Source organism: Saccoglossus kowalevskii, chromosome 4 (genome assembly GCF_978046115.1).
Source record: "Saccoglossus kowalevskii chromosome 4, keSacKowa6.1, whole genome shotgun sequence".
Taxonomy (NCBI): Eukaryota; Metazoa; Hemichordata; class Enteropneusta; family Harrimaniidae; genus Saccoglossus; species Saccoglossus kowalevskii.
Window position 1 is genome coordinate 1,670,932 of NC_140644.1, and position 21,949 is coordinate 1,692,880.

General features: G+C 33.8%; 1 protein-coding gene across 1 annotated transcript; it reads left to right on the forward strand.

Annotated features, from left to right (window-relative positions):
- The first annotated feature begins 769 nt into the window (after positions 1-769).
- Positions 770-19,176, forward strand: LOC102802633 (kinase D-interacting substrate of 220 kDa-like). Its single transcript, XM_085498196.1, has 21 exons — positions 770-874; positions 1,342-1,440; positions 2,610-2,708; positions 2,915-3,013; positions 3,526-3,624; positions 3,874-3,972; positions 4,631-4,729; positions 6,871-6,969; positions 7,532-7,630; positions 8,362-8,460; positions 8,976-9,074; positions 9,839-10,016; positions 11,188-11,349; positions 12,312-12,491; positions 12,877-13,027; positions 13,337-13,488; positions 14,064-14,770; positions 15,248-15,479; positions 15,689-15,854; positions 16,529-16,707; positions 19,067-19,176. The coding sequence occupies exons 1-21, from the start codon at positions 770-772 to the stop codon at positions 19,174-19,176; spliced, it is 3,312 nt and encodes a 1,103-aa protein (XP_085354322.1).
- The last annotated feature ends 2,773 nt before the right edge of the window (positions 19,177-21,949 follow it).

Genomic DNA, 21,949 nt, shown 5'->3' on the forward strand with positions numbered 1-21,949 from the left:
TTTCTTATTTGATAACTGATATGAATACACTTGACATTATCACACTCATCACAAATATTCATCAGTCTTCTGGTGAACACAGTGAACCTTTTTTTTCAAAGTTAGAAACAAGAGCTTAGAATATATCTACCTGCCTTCTTCTGACATGTTATAAAATCTAGGTCTAGCCAAAGACTCTAGAGCAATACAGAGACAAACATCAAGGGAAATAAAATGATGTTCTAGGTTCTGTGGGCATCAAATGTCAAGGCAAAAATTTCTAAATATACTATTATAAACTGATGTGAATTATCGAAGGTCATCAATGCATTTAGGAACACATCTTTATGAATTTTGAGCCTTGATGTTCAGGGTAACATCACTCGGTGCATTTATGTAATACAATGTACTGCATAAACACCCAGATGCACAAAGAAAATGTCCTTACAAGTGTAAATTCAAAACAGTTTCCAAAACAAAATGTTTCAAATTCATTTGTATGATCCAGACTGAATAAGTGACATTGTAGAATTGCTTTTTAGAAGAGTTTCAAAACAGAGACTTGTGTTTTAGAACTCATTTCTCAGACATGTCTTTAACAAGTCGGTACAAACGCCAGACATTTGTTGGTTCAGCCTAATATAGACATGCGTGTATAAAAATAAATATTTCTATGATAATAACTTGTTATAAAACGTATTATACATTGTATATCTGCTTTTTTTTAAATATTTATTTTTAGAAAACAATTTTTAAATAATACTTTTTCTTCAATTATTGCAGAAAACATATGGCATTACTGGTACAGACTTTATTTGGTTATATTAATGATGGAGACTTATCAGCCGTTGCACATCTCCTGGAAAAACAGGCTTCGGTAGATGAACGAGACGAGGTATGGAGTAACTATAATGAGGGTTGAGTTTGTTTGTTTGTTTGTTTGTTTGTTTAGAATGAAAAGGCTCAAGTGAGACAAGGGCTACTTGTACCCTCACTCAGAAAAAAAATAATTGGCATATTATCAAGCAAAATAAACAATGATTCTACCTTTACATTGTAATTTGGATACCTTTACAGAAATGATGGTCTAGTTCTAATCAGTTTCTTTATTTCCATATTAATGACAATCATAGAGAACTATACAAATTACAGGGGGTACCAAAACTCAAGGGAAAATGTTTTTTTACAGGTCTTGATAACATTTTTAAAAGCAATCTCGAAGTGTCTATGTGATTTTTTTTTCTCTTCATCTAAACAAAGTTTGATTATTATATGAAAAAGCTAGACTGATCACCAGACATTAAGAATCATTTTATGGTAAAATGTATTTTCTCTGGTGTTTTCTCTGTTGCCTGTGCACAGAATGGCCAAACTGCTTTGCTGTTTGCTGCCGATAGAGGGCAGTCATCTATTGTTGATGAACTCCTTCGTAGAGGTGCAGAAGTGGATTCTCAGGATGAGGTAAGTGGAATTATTAAACCAAGAAATACATAAAAATATTTAAGTATAATAGTGTGATGTGTTGACTTAGGAACACACAAAATATCAAAAAAAACAAGAGAGCTTTCACGTTTATTCCGCCATTTTTAGTTACACCCACGACACTATTTTTTAAATATCAATACACTCATGTGATCAGGTGACATATAACACCATTACAAAAGTAGGTATTCTGACACATGCAATAAAGTAGTTCCAAAAACATTACGAATAGTATAAAATAACACTCGCTCACACTTGTTTTAAAAGAAAAAATATTTTTCAAGACCTAAAAATGCATTAAAAATTACTTGAGATTCTAAACATCTGAAAATTAATAATTTATTTTTTCTCCATTCGAACTTCAGCGATGAATCACACATAAACAACTATGCTGCCAGTAATCTTCCTACAAACAAACATGTTATTTTTTGACCCTGCAGTGTTGTTGTGCTACATGTACATGATTTCTTTTGTTTTTAAGTGGCAAAGACAATATTGCTGCTCTGAGGATTTCTGCTAACCAGTATGTGAATGTCTGTCAAAATTTGTTCAGTGTTCACTATCTACTACAATATTTATTACATCTCCCTAACCCTTCTCAGCTGTTTGCATCAGATTTTTAAATAATTCAGGAAAACCAAAACTACATATTAGTTTTTCACCATGTGTACCCAAACAAAATTTATGAAGAAACCTTTTTACCATAGAAACCAATGGTAAAAGCCTCAAATATCCATTTTCATGAGCATATTTTGTGCGAAAATTGTTTTTCTGGATATTGGAGCAGTAGCATAAAATAAAACCATATGTTGAAAGACAAGGTAATCTGGCGATACATTTTAATGGTAGCCAATTAGCTTAACTAAAAGGCACACATACATGAATATTTAATAACAGCTTTGAATAAAGCTATTCTTTTACTTTTTAATTCAACCAATGGGTCAACCAGTCATGGATAGAATTAATTCCCAAATACATATATAAAAGCACCCTCCTATAATAAGAAATTTTTGTAGAGCTAGCTGAATATAGAATGAATACTTAGTATTACAGTATATATTTACATCAGCAGTTTAAACCAATTCTAAAAATACATACGTTTAATATACTTTTTATTGATTTCTTGTTGATTCTCCAACTACTTGCAGGATCAGTGGACAGCTTTATTATGTGCATCAAGACAAGGTTATGATCAGATCGTTAAAAAACTACTAGACGCTGGTGCTGATATTGAACATCAAGATATGGTATGTTTCCTTGTATATTTTTATAAAAAAAACTAGAATACTGGACACATTGTATTTGCAATTACATGCGATCTCTGCGATAATCAAGAAGCAGTTGCAAAAATCACAAGAACTTTTTCAGATTTTCAAATCAAAAAACTTTGAGGACATTAGTGTGTTTTGCTATTTTATTTGCAAGGCCTCATTTCAAATGCGTTTGTTTACAGGGTGAATGGACTGCCTTGATGTGGGCATGTTATAAAGGTCGTACAGCAACAGTCAAGCTGTTGCTAGAAAAGGATGCAAATCCGAATATCCAGGTTCAGGTATATTACTTCTTCTAAGCTCTTACAGTTGCTTACCCTTCATTGATTATGTTCTTATCATGAATTAATTTTTCAGTGCGTTTGAATTTCAATATTTTCTCAGATAAATGTTCACTGAATTAAATCTATGTAAAATTGCGATAGAAGTCATTGTTTTGTTGATAAATCAGTGAATTTAAAACCTAGTGAATACACTCAAAAAATCAGGACAGTTAAATTAGATACAAGTAAAAATTAATGATTTTACAGTATAAAACATCCAGCAACAATCACTTTCATTCACTCTACCACTCCTGAAGATCACAACATCCAGCAACAGTCACTTTCATTCACTCTGCCACTCCAGCAACAGTCACTTTCATTCACTCTGCCTCTTCTGAAGATCACACCAAAAACATATTGTCTTGAATTCTGAATTTAGTCATCCTACTATATATGTGAATGGTTTGATCCATATTGGTCAGACACTGCTTCCTAATATTTTCACAATAATATTTCCTGTTATTTTGTAGCATGGTGTCATGCCTATCATATGGGCTGCAGGGCGTGGTCATTGGGAGATCGTAGAATTGTTGTTGGAGTATGGTGCCAAGGTAGATTCTACTGACAGGGTGAGATATACATGTGCTTTGTTCACCTACCACTGAAAACAATTCAAAAGTTTTGCGTCAGCATTTAAAATTTTAAATTATGGTACTGAGAACGAAATCTCATTAATGACATTCTCCAGCCATTGATTTGTGACTTTTAATCCAGCTATGAGTTTAGGACCACAATTCTAAGGTTAGTGTCTGAACATTTGTAATATACATATTTCCATGCAGTTGTTTAAATTACAATATTTTATGTCCTTATTACAGCATGGCACTACATCTTTAGTATGGGCTGCCAGGAAAGGTCATTTACGATGCGTACAAATCCTATTAGATGCCAATGCTAATGTAGATGTAACTGGGATGGTAAGTACCCGGTAGTATGGTTTTTAGATCACAGTGCCTACAAAGGGTCTGTGAGTAGACTTATATTTTGCATGTAATTTAAGTTAAAATATGCAAGCATATGAACAGATATTGTTTGTTTAGAATATATGTGAAGGATGTGATTGACATTGATTTATTCATTGATTTTAGTCAGTTAGTGTAAACTTTCAATAAATACAAGAAACCAGGTTACTAATTCTGTTATGCTAGTTTACAAAAAATTGTCAGTAGTTAGTATATTCTCCGGGCGAATATCTATGCATTTTCATTGCCTGGCATCCATCTGGGTTGAAACAAAAGCCGAAAACTCTCAGAAAACTGTACTTTGGGATAGTTGTTGCGACTCTCCTGAACAGTGTAACAAGATTACCCCTACATGTGCATATAAACTGGTAATATATATAAATTTTGTTGATCAGGATTACTTCATAGTTGATGTGGTGCTGTTTCTTTAACTTTAGCTGTTTTCGTCGGTTCTTTGTCTGGCATTCCACAGGAGAGTCGCACAGAGCCCATAGAAATACATTGATTTCTGTCTTGGCATCATAGAACATTTTGTGATGTAGCTCTGTTCTGGAGAATACTTACTATTTACCTACCAGTACTCACATATGTTGTGATGTTGTTATTTTCATAGAGATCATGGACCCCACTGATTGCAGCCACTAAAGGCGGTCACTTCAATTGTGTGCAGGAAATAATCTCCAAATCACCTAATTGTAATGCCCTGGATGTGGTAAAGTTTATTTTCATCTACTTTCAACATATCTTGTATTGTCATTATTAAAGTTTATTAGGACAAAGAAATATGTTTCAGGTCAATACACTTTTTCTTTTGCAGTGCTCTCTAGTGATGAAGCATTTCTGTGAAGTAAATTAAAAACATCAGTAATCAATGCCAATAAAAAATAGTTTTGAGATATTTACTACCATATTTGCTCTTAGAAGCGCATTTACAATAGAAACGTGCATACAAAATTTATTGAATGCTTGATCATTAAAATATGACTTATTTTACCCATAGACACAACTTTTATTTATTTAACTGCATCTTTTTATTAGTCCTCGTTCGGACACAGTCCGTAAATGGGGACTTATGTTTTGACCTCCAAGCGTCCATGCGTGCCTGTATCTTAGAAATGCCTGGACCAATCACAATCAATCTTCACACATACATCATACATGATATTATACATATGCACGTCAATTTGTTTCACAATCCGATTCAAGATGGCCGAATAGCGGCCATTTTTGTGCTAAAAATCATCAAAATCAAACATTTTTCGGCTGTTTACAGATGGATTTTGTTCAAAATTGATATATACGTTAGACATTATAGGACCTTGATGCACATCATTTTGTTTTTCAGATAAGATTAAAAATGGCCAACTGGCGGCCATTTTGTTTTAATGAATGTGGTTCTAGTGCCATATCTCTGACTTGCTTTGACTGATTATGTTCAAATTTTAAATATTCATTATAGATCATATCATAGATATACAGATATATTGGTTTGACGATCCTATTAAAAATGGCCGAATGGTGGCCATTTTTGTGCTAAAAAATCATCAAAATCAAGCATTTCTCGGCTGCTTACAGATGGATTTTATTCAAACTTGGTATATACATTAGACATTATGGGACCTTGATGGAAATAAATTTTGTTTTTCAGATAAGATTCAAAATGGCTGACTGGCGGCCATTTTGTTTTAATGAATGTGGTTCTCGTGCCATATCTCTGACTTGCTTTTACTGATTATGTTCAAATTTCATTATACATCATGTCATACTAGATAGTCAGATATATTGGTTTGACGATCCTATTCAAAATGGCCAAATGGTGGCCATTTTTGTGCTAAAAAATCATCAAATATCAAGCATTTCTGGCATTTATGGATGGATTTTGTTCAAACTTGGTACATATATTAGACATTACAGGTTCCTGATGCACATCATTTATTTTTTCAGATCGGATTCAAAATGGCTAACTGGTGGCCATTTTGTTTTAATGATTGGGCTTCTAGAGCCATATCTCTTAAATGCTTTGACTGATTATATTAAAATTTTATATATTCGTTATACATCATGTTATATATATACATGTATTCAAAATGGCTGATTTTGAATGCTGTTCCAGAGCAATATCTCTCAATATGGACAAGTACTTGTTTGACGATCAGATACAAATGTCAATCATTTTAGTGTTAAAAAATCATATTCCTGACATGGTTATATTCCAGCTATATTACTATAAACAAAATTATATGTATCTTAAATTTGATAACTAACGGGGACTGTGCCATGCATGGCTTGTCCTAATTGTTATGCATACGTGAACACAATACCCAGAAATGTTAATATTTGTTTTTTTGAGCCTAAGACTGAAATTAAAATACAATTCTAGTGACCGTCAATATATCATTTAGTAAACTCATTTATATAAAGTTAAACATCGTTGGCTGCATTTATTGTTTATCACTATTGATCACAAAATAAATCTGTAAACAAAAACCCATGTTCATTCCTACTCTTAAATAAACAGGATCAAGTTTGTGAAATGATTTACTATATATGTATATATTGGTGAAGTATTGTCTGAAAAATACACAGAAAATCAAGGAAACCAGAGAGCTTAAATTTATGATTGATTATTATTAATACATCATTTTGAGCTACCCCAACTACAGTACACTAGTTTTTGACATGCATGGTGATCAGGTGGCATCAACACCTTTATGAAAGTATGTATTCTGTTGGATGAAAGAAAATAGTTCCATTTTGATGAAGCACAGTGTTCATGCAATTTCACATTAGTATATTAGTTTTTTGTTGATTACACATTTGTGTTTGATATGGTCCATGTTATTTTACTGATAGGATGGACATACTGCACTGAGTATTGCAGCCAAAGAAGGCCACACTGATATTGTATGTGTATTACTAGATTCCGGAGCATATGTTAACTTACAAGATAGGGTAAGTTTATTTACTTCATGAGACCAATGCCCGATTTGCATGATTGCTACATTAATCTTTTACTGCAGGTACTATATTTCTGTGACATCCACATATGAGATGTGTTTATCAAGGATTTATAAAATATGTGAGGGTGTGTTATGCGATGTAGATCACATGCAAGTTGAAGAATTATTATGATAACAGTATCTCAAGAGATACCTACATTTCATGAAATCCCAATGCAAATTAGTGAGTCTGTGAAAGACCTTGTTTGTGTTCATCTTAGACCCCTGTATGTGCAATTAATGTTCTTGAATGTGGCATTAATTTTGCTCATTTCTGTTTATGCAGTCAACCATTTCTACGCATCCATTGCTTTCTGTGATGCTCTTGGATGTGATGCTAACTGCGTTCAATTGAAGCACACGAAAGGGGATAGCAATCCAGTCTGTTTTATTTAACTTGTATATTATCTGTAACCTGATCTTTGTGTTAATAAGGTACATTTACTTCTATTTCTATTACTTTGTGTCTTGTTTTTCTCATCACCTGATTATATCCTTCTCTTGTTTTTCTTCAGAACTCTGATTCCATTCTGATCAGTGCAGTAAAAGGCGAACATGTTGAAGTTGTCAAGTTACTTATTGAAAAATTTGTTGACGTAGATGTTGTAGGAGCTGTAAGATAATTTCAATTTTGTTACCATATAATATGACGAGAATGAAAATTTAATCAAATAACTCAAGCATTCAAGCAAAATGTTTAGTAGTCACAGTTTTCCAAATGTTATTAAAAATATGCATTCAGTTCATAAACATTGCTGCATATTTTATAATTCAACTCTAATACTCAGTATAATTATGAATGTTTTGAAAAGGTTTTGAAATATGTAGTGTAAATGTTAAGTTTTCTGTTTATACACAACTATAGTAATGATTAATGCAAACAAGTTTAGATACCCACTCTTTCTAACTGCCATCATCAAAAATAGCAGAGCTGAACTGATCACATTGGTGATTGTCCCATGTGTGTCAACTTTTGATTGAATTAATGACTTCTTCTTGAAAAGTACAATTACTCAACTGTTGTGATACTTTGGTAGGTATGTATCATGGATGAGCCGCTCAAATTTGTTAATTTTTTTTTATATTAGATATCTTCAATTCTCGATTTTTAGCCAATATTTTTGTCAATTTTTGGGGTAAAAAATTTAATTTTTGACTTTTTAAAAACTACCTAATCAATTGCTATACTTGATACTTGGTATGTACCAATATCTACCTTTGGTGGACTATCAATTTTAGTAAATTTGTCATTTATTTATTTGTTGCGGTTTTAGGTTTTCACTAAAGTTCATTACATTAATTCTTAAAATTTATGATTCATTGTATTTACATTGTAATATTGCAGGATAGAAAGACAGCATTACATTGGGCTGTTGAGAAAGGAAATGTTGAAATTGTGGAAGCTTTATTGGAATGTGCACCTAACACTGAAACATATAGCAAGGTATGTACTGTGAATAGACCATTTACTTGGTTAAATGTGTGCACACTTGCAAATTATGTGCATAAGCTTCAATCAGTCAAAGTGCCTGTGAAAATTTCACCTGCAAATGTTTTTGGTTCATTTGTGAAAACAAATATTATTAATAAGTAATAAAGTCTAAAGTAAAGATTTGAGCAATTGCTGTATATTGAATCATTAAAATATAACCTATTTCAACAATTGTAAGTACCGGTACATGTGCTGCTTACACAGCAAATATAAAATACCACTTTTATAGGCACAGTGATATTGATTGGTGTTAAAATGCATGAACCTGAATTTCATTGATGTGTATCTGAATTTCATTGATGTGTATCTGAATTTCATTGATGTGTATCTGAATTTCATTGATGTGTATCTGAATTTCATTGATGTGTATCTGAATTTCATTGATGTGTATCTGAATTTCATTGATGTGTATCTGAATTTCATTGATGTGTATCTCTGACATGGAACCTTTTCTTTGTTTTGTCCAGAGTCATGAAACTCCATTGATTAAAGCCTCTCGAATTCGAAATACTAAAATTGTAAGATTGTTATTAGATAATGGTGCCAAGGTGTCTGCCACAGACAAGGTAGGTGTGTCTCCCATAAGAATACAATTTACATGAATGTGCAATTTATTCTAACTAAAGTTACATTAAAGAAAACCACACCCTGAATGTTAGAGTTGTGTCCATCACTGTTCTGCACATATAGGAAAGAAATGTCTTAACACCCCCCTTCAAACGGCCTCCACAGTTCAATTTTCCATCCCACAATTCTTTGCAAAATTCTATTTGCAGTTAACACATTTCTTTCCTGTACATTTGAGGAAAGGTCTGATTGGTTTATGTAATAAGAAAAATTGTTGTACCAATACTAATGATGTGTTCAAATGTGTAGCACCCACTACAAATCTGGACTCAAGTTGGAGTCAGAGGGTCAGTTTTGATCCCAAGTTGACATACATTTTTGTACACGTGAACAATCTGAGATTAGATGAATAAAGTGTGAAGGTGTAGTTAAATGTAAAGCACTGGGACGATTGAAGGAATCACAGGTTCAGCTCACTGAAATTGCAAAGCGATCTTGTCCTCTGTTTGTCAGCATGTGTGAACCTTTGCCAATATGAATTAGGACTTAGAACTTAAAACTGCTTTGTTTTCATCAAATTGGAATAGTGCTGATTGTGACTCGAACAATTTTCCTGAATACTGTATTACATTTAATCATTTGAATAAAATATAATCAATTATCATAACAGCATGGACAAGAACATTTTACCACATTTAGTTATACAGACTCTCTTAGTGAAATATGAAGTGAAATATATCATTTTATTTGTTTATTCCCTCAGAAAGGAGATACAGCATTACATATCGCAATTCGTGGAAGGCACAAAGCTATTGCAGAATTACTTCTAAGAAACCCCAAAGATGGTCGCCTTTTATACAGACCTAACAGAGCTGGAGAAACACCATATAATTTAGACTGCTCAAATCAGAAGAGTATACTAACACAGATATTTGGAGCAAGTAAGTTTAGTAGCATGGGACCATAATAACTTCACTAAGAGCTACACATTCCTGGTACTGTAAAATTGTTACTGTAAATGCATTTATTTTTGGTGGTTTTTGATTTTACTATTTTTGCTAAAAAGTAAAATTTGCTAAATTAAATTCACATTAGCAAAAATGCCCCTATTTCTTTTTTTAATTTAGACAAAGAAAAGTCAGGTTATTTGAGTTCCTGTTTGAACAAAGTTTGAAACAGGGACTTATAATTTGGTATTCATCCGTCTATCAATCCATCTGTCTGTTCATCCATTCGTCATATGTCAGAAACCTGTGGACCAAATCTGTTCATTCTTTGCATGTGCCTAGTACTTTATCAGGAACATGCAGTGGTTTACTGATTCAATCCAAAATGGCTGATTGGCAGCCATTTTTTTTTTTAAATAGTGGTATCTGATGCATGCTTTGTCAGTTTTTGTTCAAATTTGGTACACACATTGGATTTGTCGGTCTTTATTCAAATTTTATATAAACATTGTACATGTTGAGATACATGGCCATTATGATTCATTTGGTGTTTCCTATCACTGTATATAAGCCTGGACAAATTAAATTCAGTTTAGATTCAAAAAATACATGAATAGTATATCCTGTTTAATTTCTGATCATATATTATGATTTTTGGCATGAGCAACATTTTAATACCCTAATTCCAATGGGCACTATGTCATTAACAATGACTTGTTATATTTAAAACAACACTTTTTATTTGATCTTTGTAAAAAATTAAAATTCATGTATCTGCATTGTACAATAAATGAATTTCTTCAAAATAAAGACCTAGACAATTTGTGCAATGGTACTAAAAATGTACTGCCTGAACAAATTCTTTGCAAAATTATCACAGAGGCACAACAGTTATAAATGCATCTGTCAATGTTCTTGTTTTTATTTGCTTCTTTGTTTGTCCAAATCATATAGCAATGAACAATTAATTACATTACACACAGTACCTAGTTACATTATTTGTGGATTAAGCTAATATGAGTACCTGTTGAGAAGCAAATAGAGCAAATATGGTACTTACTTTTTGGTTGTTATTTCTTTTATATTCCCTTTGCTCATCAGATAGATACATGTATCTGTTGCCAGTAGCTCAGAATATTTTTGTTTTCATTTTTTTCCATCACAGAGAGTTTTACAATCCATGATAATGACCAGAGTATGTTGAGTGATCTTTACAGCAGCTCATTGGCCGACATCCTGAGTGAACCTACGATGGCTCCACCAATCACTGTAGGGCTGTTTGCTAGGTGGGGCAGTGGCAAGTCTTTCTTGTTGAAAAAACTTCAAGGTTTGTTTATCCCTGGTTCTACAACCTATGTAGTGTGAGTTACTTTTATGGAAGGATATATAGTTAAAATTGTTCAAGCCAATTTCAAAAGATTATTTGTTATTTTCATCATACTATACAATCATGATGCTGAAAATGAAAAAAATTGGTGTCATTGAAAAGTTGTAAATATTATTTATTGATATGAATCCTGGTGAAAACACTTCAAAAAGTGACATATTTTAATGATTTACCAGGGTTATAGTAGTTGTATAAATAGAAAGGTGCTGAGTTGTACACAATTTAAATTCATCTCAAACTGTGTTTAAAAAGCATTTGTGATGTGCATTTGTTTAAGTCTTTTTTAAAAAAAAAACACACATTAAACTTACAGTACAGATCCATGTTACTATGCGCATAGAACCGATATTAAATACACGCTTGTCCCACTGACTACTGCTCTTTAACACAATTTATACATCAATATTTACTGAAGTAAAATGTTATTTGTTTTCTAAATGTCTGGGACTGTATTATTGTTTAAAAGTTACCACTTTTAGTCAATTTAATAAATCTTCACAATTTCACTGTGTTTAATGTGTCTTATAGTAATGTAGTGCATGATACTCCATTAGAGGCATTCTATGAAAACTGAAAATTTATATTTTCCTAATCCATTGATTTTCTACTACAACAATGGACAGAATAGTGTGGTTGTTATTGTATTTGCTGGCTGCAGGAATGCTTTTCAAGCACATGTTCTTACATAGCTGTATGTACTGACTGGAGGAGTACTTGTCAAACACTGCCATTAAAATAAGACACATGGCTAAAATAACAAACCATAGAGACTGAATCAGTAACAGACTCAAAGCCTACTTGCAGTGGTCAAACTATTCTGTCTTAAGTTGTATATTATCTACACATGTTATTTATCAAATGCTGAAGGCTTATATCTAAGTTGTTGGTTCTTTCCATTTCAGATGAAATGAAATTATTTGCTGAACAAGACCTAATGCCAGTGTATTCATTTTCTGCACTGTCTGTGATATTAGTTTTCATCATTGGTATCACGCTAGGGTTGATACTAGGATTCACTGTCAACTATATTGTTGGGCTTATATTGGGTATTAGTGTCACAGTGCTTCTCATTATATTTCTTAGTAAGTATATCTCTATATTATGTACAATCATGGCAGTGTTTTTTCACTTCATCTGTTTTTACATTTAACTGAGGCTTTTATATCAGTTATAATTTTTCGGACTGCCAGACTCTTTCCACAACCTAAATTGTCTTATTAGTGTTACAATTATTCAAATTGTTGAATGGTAGATGTATTTCACCTAAATTGTGTGAAATCTTTGCTCAGTAACATTCTCTACCTTAAAAGTAGATGGTGGCCTATACTAATACTAGTATTTTTGTTTGAAGACCTCATTAAATAGGTCTAACCTAGACTGTCATATTAAGGACTTTAGATGGTTACTTTTTTTTTCTAGATATAAACGATCTCAATTATCTATTTTATCATGTCGACTTTCTTTTAGTCATTGTACATTTTGTATCAAAGATGAAAAGATGGGTCCCTCTGAGTATAGCTATGGCAAGACATCTTGGTTATTTACAGTTACTGCTCAAAGTGTGTTTTTGCAATCCTCCAAAACTGCCACCGCAGACTAGTCAAGCTCTGCCTATCAGGTGAGTTCTTCCATATTGCATAAAGTCTGCTAATCATGTGAGTTCTTTTATGACGTTGCTTGGAGTACTCTCTGCAAGTCACATTGCCATTACATCCTACATGTAGCTCTCTCATATTGCACTGTATGTTACTATAGTTTGCCAATCAGGTGAGTTCTCTCATTGCTTAAAGCACTGTCTGCCAATCATGTGAGTTCTCTCATATTATATAAATCCCTGTCTGCCAATCAGGTGAGTTCTCTCATTGCTTAAAGCACTGTCTGCCAATCATGTGAGTTCTCTCATATTCAACCACATTTTGATTTGTAGGTTTCTATTCACTGACTATAAGCGATTAACCAGAGTTGGAGGAGAGACATCATTGGCAAGGATGATTGGCACTTTGTGTGATGTAGCTGAGATGCAATTTGGTTTCCTAGTAACCAGGCTATACAGGGTCTTTAAGACAAAAGCTGATCACAGTGAGTAAATACAGATCTAGCTTATCTTTATTTGAGGTGAATATATTCTGGTTACAACTACAACCTGATTATAGGTGTTATCACATGCATAACTTGGGTATCACCACACAGGGCAGGACATTGCAGATTTGTTTTTTCCAATTGTATATGCTGCTGGAAAATTGTCTGAAGCTTACGGGCTTATAACTATGGATTGTGATTAATATTGGCAAGCCCTTGTGTGTATTTCCAGAATTAATATTCAATCCCTGCATAAAATCAGTTGAAATTGGAAAAAGACTCATGAACTAGCAGAATAACCACATCGTGTACACTAAAATAGTACAATGTGGCATCCACAAAATTAGCATATAATGCATGTGCACTAATATACTTATATTCAGTGTTATTCAAGCAATTTCATGATTACTGCCAGATTAGCATCAATCCTCAACACATAAAAAACTCTGGCAGTAATCACTTATGCCTGCTGCCATCTACCTAAGGGAATATAATAATTAATTTTGAGATTCTAGTAGTGATGTTTCTCTGATATTGTAAAATTTAAATCTGTGATTACAATTTCTTGTTTCTAGCTTTCCATGATGGATATTTTCGGCGTTTATGCTGCATACCGATATTTCTGATTGTACTGGTTGTGGTGAGTTGTATAATAATGGGTTTAGTGCTGCTCGCTGCCAACAATGGTGTGCCTGATAACAAAGTCATACAGGGAATCCTTATTTCATTACTCGTCATCATCTGCATCGCCACGCTGACCAACATCAAGACTCTGTCCAAAATCGTATACTCGCTCATTCAGTCCCAGAGGAAACGTGTCTTGAAAGCTGCAAAAAACTTGGACAGCCTCAAACAGGAAGGTTTCATGCGTATCTTGAAACAAGAAGTGGAGTTAATGGCTGAGATGGTGAAGTGTATTGATGCGTTTTCAAAGACTCAGACACGCTTGGTTGTAATTGTGGATGGGCTTGACAGCTGTGAACAGGAGAAGGTGCTGCAGGTGTTAGATACTGTTCACGTCCTCTTCTCTTGGCACCAAAGCCCTTTCATTACCGTCCTCGCTATCGATCCACACATCATCATCAAAGCAATTGAATTAAACTTTGATAAAGTCTTTAGGGATGCAGACATCAATGGACATGATTACTTGAAAAACGTTGTACAACTGCCATTTTACATGGAAGGTGGGTTTCAAAAAATGCACACGTACGAGTATAGTGAAGACTACACTGATGGTGATGAACCAAAACGTGTTGTTGGTAACCACATTGTTGACTTGCCTGTAAGTATTATTAGTGCATCCTCCTATTTGTGCTGACGCTACTGTCTGAAAGCCTATGTTGGGATCCAGGTCATTGATCTTTATTTATTGGTGGTGTACATGTATTCCTGGTTTGTGGGACTTGCTGTGTATGAAATCTCCACACGTTCACAATTTATACTGTAATAAATAGACTCTGTTCAACTTCTTTGTTGCTATACATCTGTGATTATGCCACAGGTGCCTGGCAAGGCCTCTGGCGAAGGACTGTGTGAACCTGGTCATGGTCATGACTGGTCATGACTTCCAATCATTTGGATTTGGGATTTGTTTGATTATTTACATACTACTAATAGTATGTGAAGAAATAGTGTGTGAGAAAATGTTCTTGACAGTGTACAGTTATTTCATACCAGTAATATAAACTTACTGTACTGTTTACGATTTTCAAGAGGTAATACAAACATAGTTTTGATGCATTTGTTTGTTTTATTGCAGTCAGCTGAAATTTCTCCACACAGGAAGACATCAAGACAATCCTCACACCAGTCATTAAATCATCGTCTTTCACCAGTGTCAGAGACTGCAAGGAAACTATTAAAAGAACGTACTTTCAGTCGACAACTCTCCACTATGTTTGACCTGACTAAATTACTTTCTAAGAGCGATCAGTTTGGTGGGTTAAATCCTAGGAGTATGAGGAGGTTGTTAAATATTGTTTCAATTACAGGTGAGTATGTGGAAACATACCTACATTACACATCATATTTGCATGTTTGATTGTTTCAAACTCTGATTTATAATATTTTTGTTCACTATATTGCAAAACAGGGAGTGTGTCATGTTTTTGAATTATAAAAGTACTAGTATATTGTCCTTTTTAGTACTCGGTTTCTACCATGTTGAAAATCTTTCTTGTTTTCTTGGTTTGGTGCACAGGTCGTCTTTTAAGAGCTCGTACAATAGAGTTTAACTGGCACAGATTAGCTGCTTGGATTAACATGACTGAACAGTGGCCATACAGGACGTCATGGATTATTTACTACTTTGAAATTCATGCCAAGTCACTGGAGGACCATGAAACTATAAAGAGTATCTTTGAAAAGTAAGTATACATGTACTTTTCATTACATTGAATCTATACGATTGTATTTCAGATTGATTTGTCAAATAGAAAGACCACAGTCGCGTTCACGTGCCCAAACTTGTGTGTGAACGGTCGGGACCGAGTCGGCACGTGCCAAAAAGAACTTGATCTCGGTCCCGATAGATGCTTGAAATTGATATAATTTCACTATATGTTTGGGCCAACAGATCGACGAATGAGGGCCTGATTTTGGCTCAAGCCGAGTCAGTCCAAAGTGGGTCCCGAATAACGTGAACGCAAATGCTGTAATCCATCTGCAAACCCAACGGATTAAAAATTTTGGCATGTGCTAAGATCCCGTAACGTGAACTTAGTACACATTAGTATTAGTATTAGCAGCCATTTAACAGACACTTTAAGTATATTCCACACCCAAGTAAACAAACATAACTCCTTACTCAAGGTAACAAGTGTGATTCCACACCCAAATGAACAGGCACAACATCCAAGTTCATAATAGTTATATAATAACATAACTTATGTAAATGTAGTGTTCATTTCTAAGCAGTCAAGGGCTCTCTGGATCCATTTCTATGTTGACCTACATTATTTATTGTAGTATTGCCATTGCTTCTACATTTATGTTATCAAGTATGTTAGATCTATTTACTCATTGACAAATTATTTTACAGAATTCTACCAGAACTACCTGCATCCAGAGAGGTTGAACCACTGTTGGATGTCGATGGAAGTGCTCGTAATTTTTACCTTTATATTACCAAAGGAGTGCCTGTGCTTAATGTTGGAGACCTACGTAAATTTCTCCCCTGTACAGTGAACCTGGATCCGATGTTGAGGAGAATGATATCAGGTAGGAAATAGTGTGACTAGGTGTGTTTTAAGTGTGTTTTGTACCACTGTTGTGTCTGATTTTCTTAAGGCTTTACAGCAGCTACTAATTTTGTTTGTCCCCAACTTAGATATCATTCCCCTCCTTCAAACATGAACAATATTTTGAACTGCATAATAGGTTAGGATTGGGAGAATGGTTGATAGAAATGTGGAAGGAAGTGGGTTAGAACGGGCGAAAAGTCAAATGCACATTTTCATGAGTCACTAGTGAAGTTGTTTGCACTTGAAAGATAGTGAATTGACTGATGAATGTCAGAATGTCAGGTACCAGTAATTCCGTGTGCAAAGCAGAGTGTGCAGCTCGTTGATTTCTACATTACTGGTATGTAAGTCAGCACATGGTTATTTATTCTCCTCATATATTACACTGTCTTTGTAGTAAATGATGTTAATCCTGTATATCCATCCATCCTACATGTAGTCTTACTGTATTCTCAGTGTGTTATGTACAATTACATCATGTGTATTCAACAATTCAATCTACCATACTGTGCTTTGACAGTTCATCCAATTATGGTTTTATTTTCATGAATCAATATTATTCAATGCACAAATTCTAGTGCCATCATACAGTGTTCTGAGATAATTATATGAAATGAGTGAGCTATATACTCATTATGTTGTCATTCTACAGTTAAAACATTGCTGTAGGACTATACAAAATTGTCTTTTCTTAAAAATTGAATTGTGTCTGTACCCTCTGACTAGAGTTAATCTCAGTTGAGATACAGCACCCTCATGTGATACTTTGGGAGAGTATTGGTTTTAAACCAGTGAGAAATAATACACATATCTTCATTTTTGAACTGCTGAATTGTGTCTGTACCTTCTAGGTTGAGTTCATTTCAGTTGATAAATTGCATATGGGACTGTAAAATGTAATTCATAAAATATAGCACCCTTGTGTAGTGCCTTACGGGAAGTATGGATATGAAATTGTTGAGAATTATATGCATATTGTAAATTTTGAACAGTTACATTGTGTATAGTAACCCTCCGTGTCAAATAAATTTCAGTTGATAAATTGCCAATGACACCATAAAATATAGTGCATTAAATATATAGTGCCCTCATTCAGTACTTTGGAGAGAGTATAGGTATCAAACCAGTCTAAATTATAAGCATGTCATCATTCCTTAAACTGTTGAATTGTGTCTCTACTTTCTGGGTAAAGATAATTTCAGTTGATAAATGTAGTTTAGGAATAACAGCGCCCCCATATGGTGCTTTGGGGAGAGTTGAATTGGACCATAAAATATAGTTATGAAATTTAAATAATTGAATATGTTCACCTGCCTACCAGTATTAATAACAGAATCTGATGGCAGTTTTTTTGTAGATAGATACTAACACTGATGTGATTGCTGACATAACCCAATATTAGTTTACTGCATTTCCTCTAATATTATGATTATTACATTCTACATGTAAGTACTATTATACTGTAAGTTGGTTGGCAGACAGGTACATGTACTATGCTAACAAATAAATACAATACTGCCAATGAATTCTTGTCATAATAAATTCACGATACAAGTGTTATATTTTTTTTTTTAAATCAGCATATCTGAGGATTTATCAGAATTGGGTTTGTACAAATCCCTTGAAATCTTTAGATAGCTATAAATTGTATTTTTCTTCTCATGTTCATTTTCTTAAAGACTGAGACTGAGGATTGCAGGTACGTCACCACTAGGGAAATGTAGTATTATTTGATACATTTAAGCACTATACATTAAATTCACATAGGGAACCCAGGTAGTAACATTGTGTAACTTAGATAGCATTTACCAGCTTATTGCCTTTGTTAAAAATACAGACGAGTGTCTGCTGATATCAAGCTGTTTTACGAAGAAATCAAGGAATTATATAGTAATCACATTTGAAAATACTACTGTGTGGATGATCCCCATTTTAAACAAAGTCTAAAATGAAGGACTATTAATTTGGGCTATTTGGACTATTTAAAAAGAATCAGATAAATACACCTTTCCTGTAAGTCACACTTCTAGTGCCGCAGTAGCATAGTATAGATGTGTGTATGCAACAATTGTAGTTGTTTGTCATTCACATTTTAGTTAATCTCTAAAACTATTGATGCAGTGAATGGAGTGGTGTTGCCTTCTTACGTCACAGGAGCACTTTGTTACATCATCCAATGGTGTAATGTATTATATTCCTAACTCAGTCACCTATGGCGCAGAGTAATACTATAATTTTCGCTATCCAACTTATGTTATTGTACTCTAGTTGTAAATTTCATGCGCAGACCAAACTCTGTACAAACATAACTTATTATTTCATTTTTGTTGTTTCAGTCACATTGTACACCATGATAAATCCTTTGCTGTATGATGTACTCGAACATAAATCCTGTCATTTTGTGAATAACCTCATATCATACGTAGCGTTTGATAGATATGTGTAAAAATCATCAGAAATGTTTACAATATTACACCTTGTCATAATTACCAACACAGGTTAACCACAAATTAAAGTAATCTAGAATATTTTATAAATTGCACGATCTGAGCTCATTGTCAAAACAGGGACTTTATTTGTTTGAAGGGAAGCAAGCCTGATTCTATGGCTATTATGCAGTATATGTGAAGTTAATCCAATTATACAGTGCTAACAAATTGGATTGCGTTTTCCCATAAACGCAGGTGACACATGTGTAATGGAAATATCAGCATTTATCTGGATTGTTCGCATTGACCTCACTGATCTTTTTATTGTCGTTAACATTCTAAAGAACAGCTTTTATATGCTTTAAACATTTTTATTGAGTTGTGAGTTTATTAGTCTCAGTTATTTGCGTTGTTAAATTTATTTTCATGGGACAATTCTCAGCTGTATGGCTTTGCTTTGATGATGGAATTCACTTTCTTTCGCTGTGCAGGGAGCTTCATGATTTGGCTGCAGCAGTTCAGATCTAGAGATAGACAAACTACTTCAATTTTGGAAGTGTTCAAGTTTTCTAAAGTTTTGTTGTCATGTTACTGCTAACTTTGTTCACGTGTCTGCCTACACAACAATAAATTAATACTTAAAATGAGCATAATACAAGCAATTATCACTGTTTGTTTATTACTTTTACTCTCCTTTTATCAAAACATTTCATTCCTGCCTGCTCCTTGTATTTAACTGTTCATCCCCGCCCCTCCTGTATCAAATAGTTTACCTCTCTTCCTGTATTCAATAGTTTATTCCTGTTCCTCCCTATAGTTTATCTCTGGTCCTCTCTACATACTGAATAGTTTATTCCTAAGCTTTCCTATTTTTAGAATATTTTCTCTCTATTCCTTTCTGTATTTAATAGTTTATTTCTGCCCCTCCCTATAATTTATCCCTGGCCATCCCTATATACTGAATAGTTTATTTCTGCCCCTCCCGATAGTTTATCCTCAGTCCTTCCTATGTACATAATAGTTTATCATATTCCTTCCTGTATTTATTAGTTTATTTCTGCCCCTCCGGGTAGTTTATCCTCAGTCCTTCCTATGTACATAATAGTTCATCTCTATCCCTTCCTGTATTTATTAGTTTATTTCTGCCCCTCCCGATAGTTTATCCTCAGTCCTTCCTATGTACATAATAGTTCATCTCTATCCCTTCCTGTATTTACTAGTTTATTTCTGCCCCTCCCGATAGTTTATCCCTGGCCATCCCTATATACTGAATAGTTTATTTCTGCCCCTCCCGATAGTTTATCCCTGGCCATCCCTATATACTGAATAGTTTATTGCTGCACCTTCCTATAGTTTATCTTTGGCCTCCCTATATACTGAATAGTTCATTCCTTCTCTCATATATGCCGTGCTCTCCCTATCTTTGATAGTTATTTTAGTTCTTTCCAGCTACTTTTTATTCCCATTGTAAAAACCAAATAAGCTGTGTTTCCTGGTAATGTTTTCATTTCCTCAAAATGAGACTGTTAAGAAAAAGGTGAAATGTATTTATAAGTAATTAAACCTAAGTATAACTCCTGTATAGAGAGTTTTGCATGGCCGCTGTGTAATAGGCTAAACTTGCAACCATTTTTCATTTCAAATGAGTTTAAAGTTGATTTGATCTCCCGATCCATTCCCTGACATTTTAGTGAATTTTGATTGATTACTTCATATCTCATACCAACGGTCGGCTGTAACACATCTTTATTTGTATTTCTTGCACATGTATGAATGCAGATTATCTGTCTGAGGGTTAGCTGTGCTCATACACTTAGTATAGATGCAAATCTCCATTACATACATAAATATTTTAACAAGGTTTCATAATAAATAAATAGAAACACCATATGAACACCTTCAAAAGTGTTACAAATGTGTTCACATCACATTCAAACATTCTCCATTGCTTGTATCAGATGCAGCAAGAATTTTAGCATATGATAGAAATAAATTAATTTTCCAATGCTGGCACAGTTTCGAGCTATTATATTTCACTAAATTAGTACTTTAAAGTATGTACAAAAGCAGTATAATTGTGATCATATTGACCAACGTAGTACGGCAACCACACTGTCCAATGTAGTACACCGACCACACTGACCAACACAGTACGACGACCGCACTGTTCAATGCAGTACGGCAACCACACTGATCATTGCAGTACGACGACCACATTGACTACTGCTATGCACTCTGACCTATAAATACTAATTAATAGGACAATGTTAGATGTTTTTAATACTTGATATATTTTACCATTATACATTGCCAACCTATCTTAAGGTACTGTAAGTTAATTTGAAAAAAACAAATTGTTGAATGAAAATTCAAGGTATAAACACAATTTCACACACAATTATATGCAGTTCAAATGTGTTGATTTGAGATCTGAGTTTTGATTAAATAGAAGGTTGCACTTGTAAAATTATTGACAACATTTTAGTTTCTTTATATGGAAATGTTCATCATAAACACCAGGCGTATACATTGTGTAATATTTATGTTTTATGATCCAAAGTATTAGTGTAATAGAGATGGACATGTGCTACTATTGGAGATGTGACTGTAAATGTTGAGAAGCTCAACAATGTTCAATTCTCTAGACATACTAAGTAGACCAGAAAGATAAGAACTGGCTCTTCAGACCACTCTGTTCCACCCACTCTGTTCTACGAGATAACCAATGCTGACATGTATTTGTATACTATTCATCTACTGTACTGTATTTACTCCTTCATTACATTTAGT

Excerpts from the sequence above, each read along its gene's own strand:
- LOC102802633 (XM_085498196.1), top strand. The coding sequence starts at position 770 with ATGGCATTACTGGTACAGACTTTATTTGGTTATATTAATGATGGAGAC. Across the intron at positions 13,028-13,336 it reads AGTCAAGCTCTGCCTATCAG|GTTTCTATTCACTGACTATA; the intron begins GTGAGTTCTTCC and ends TTTGATTTGTAG. Across the intron at positions 14,771-15,247 it reads ACCACATTGTTGACTTGCCT|TCAGCTGAAATTTCTCCACA; the intron begins GTAAGTATTATT and ends GTTTTATTGCAG.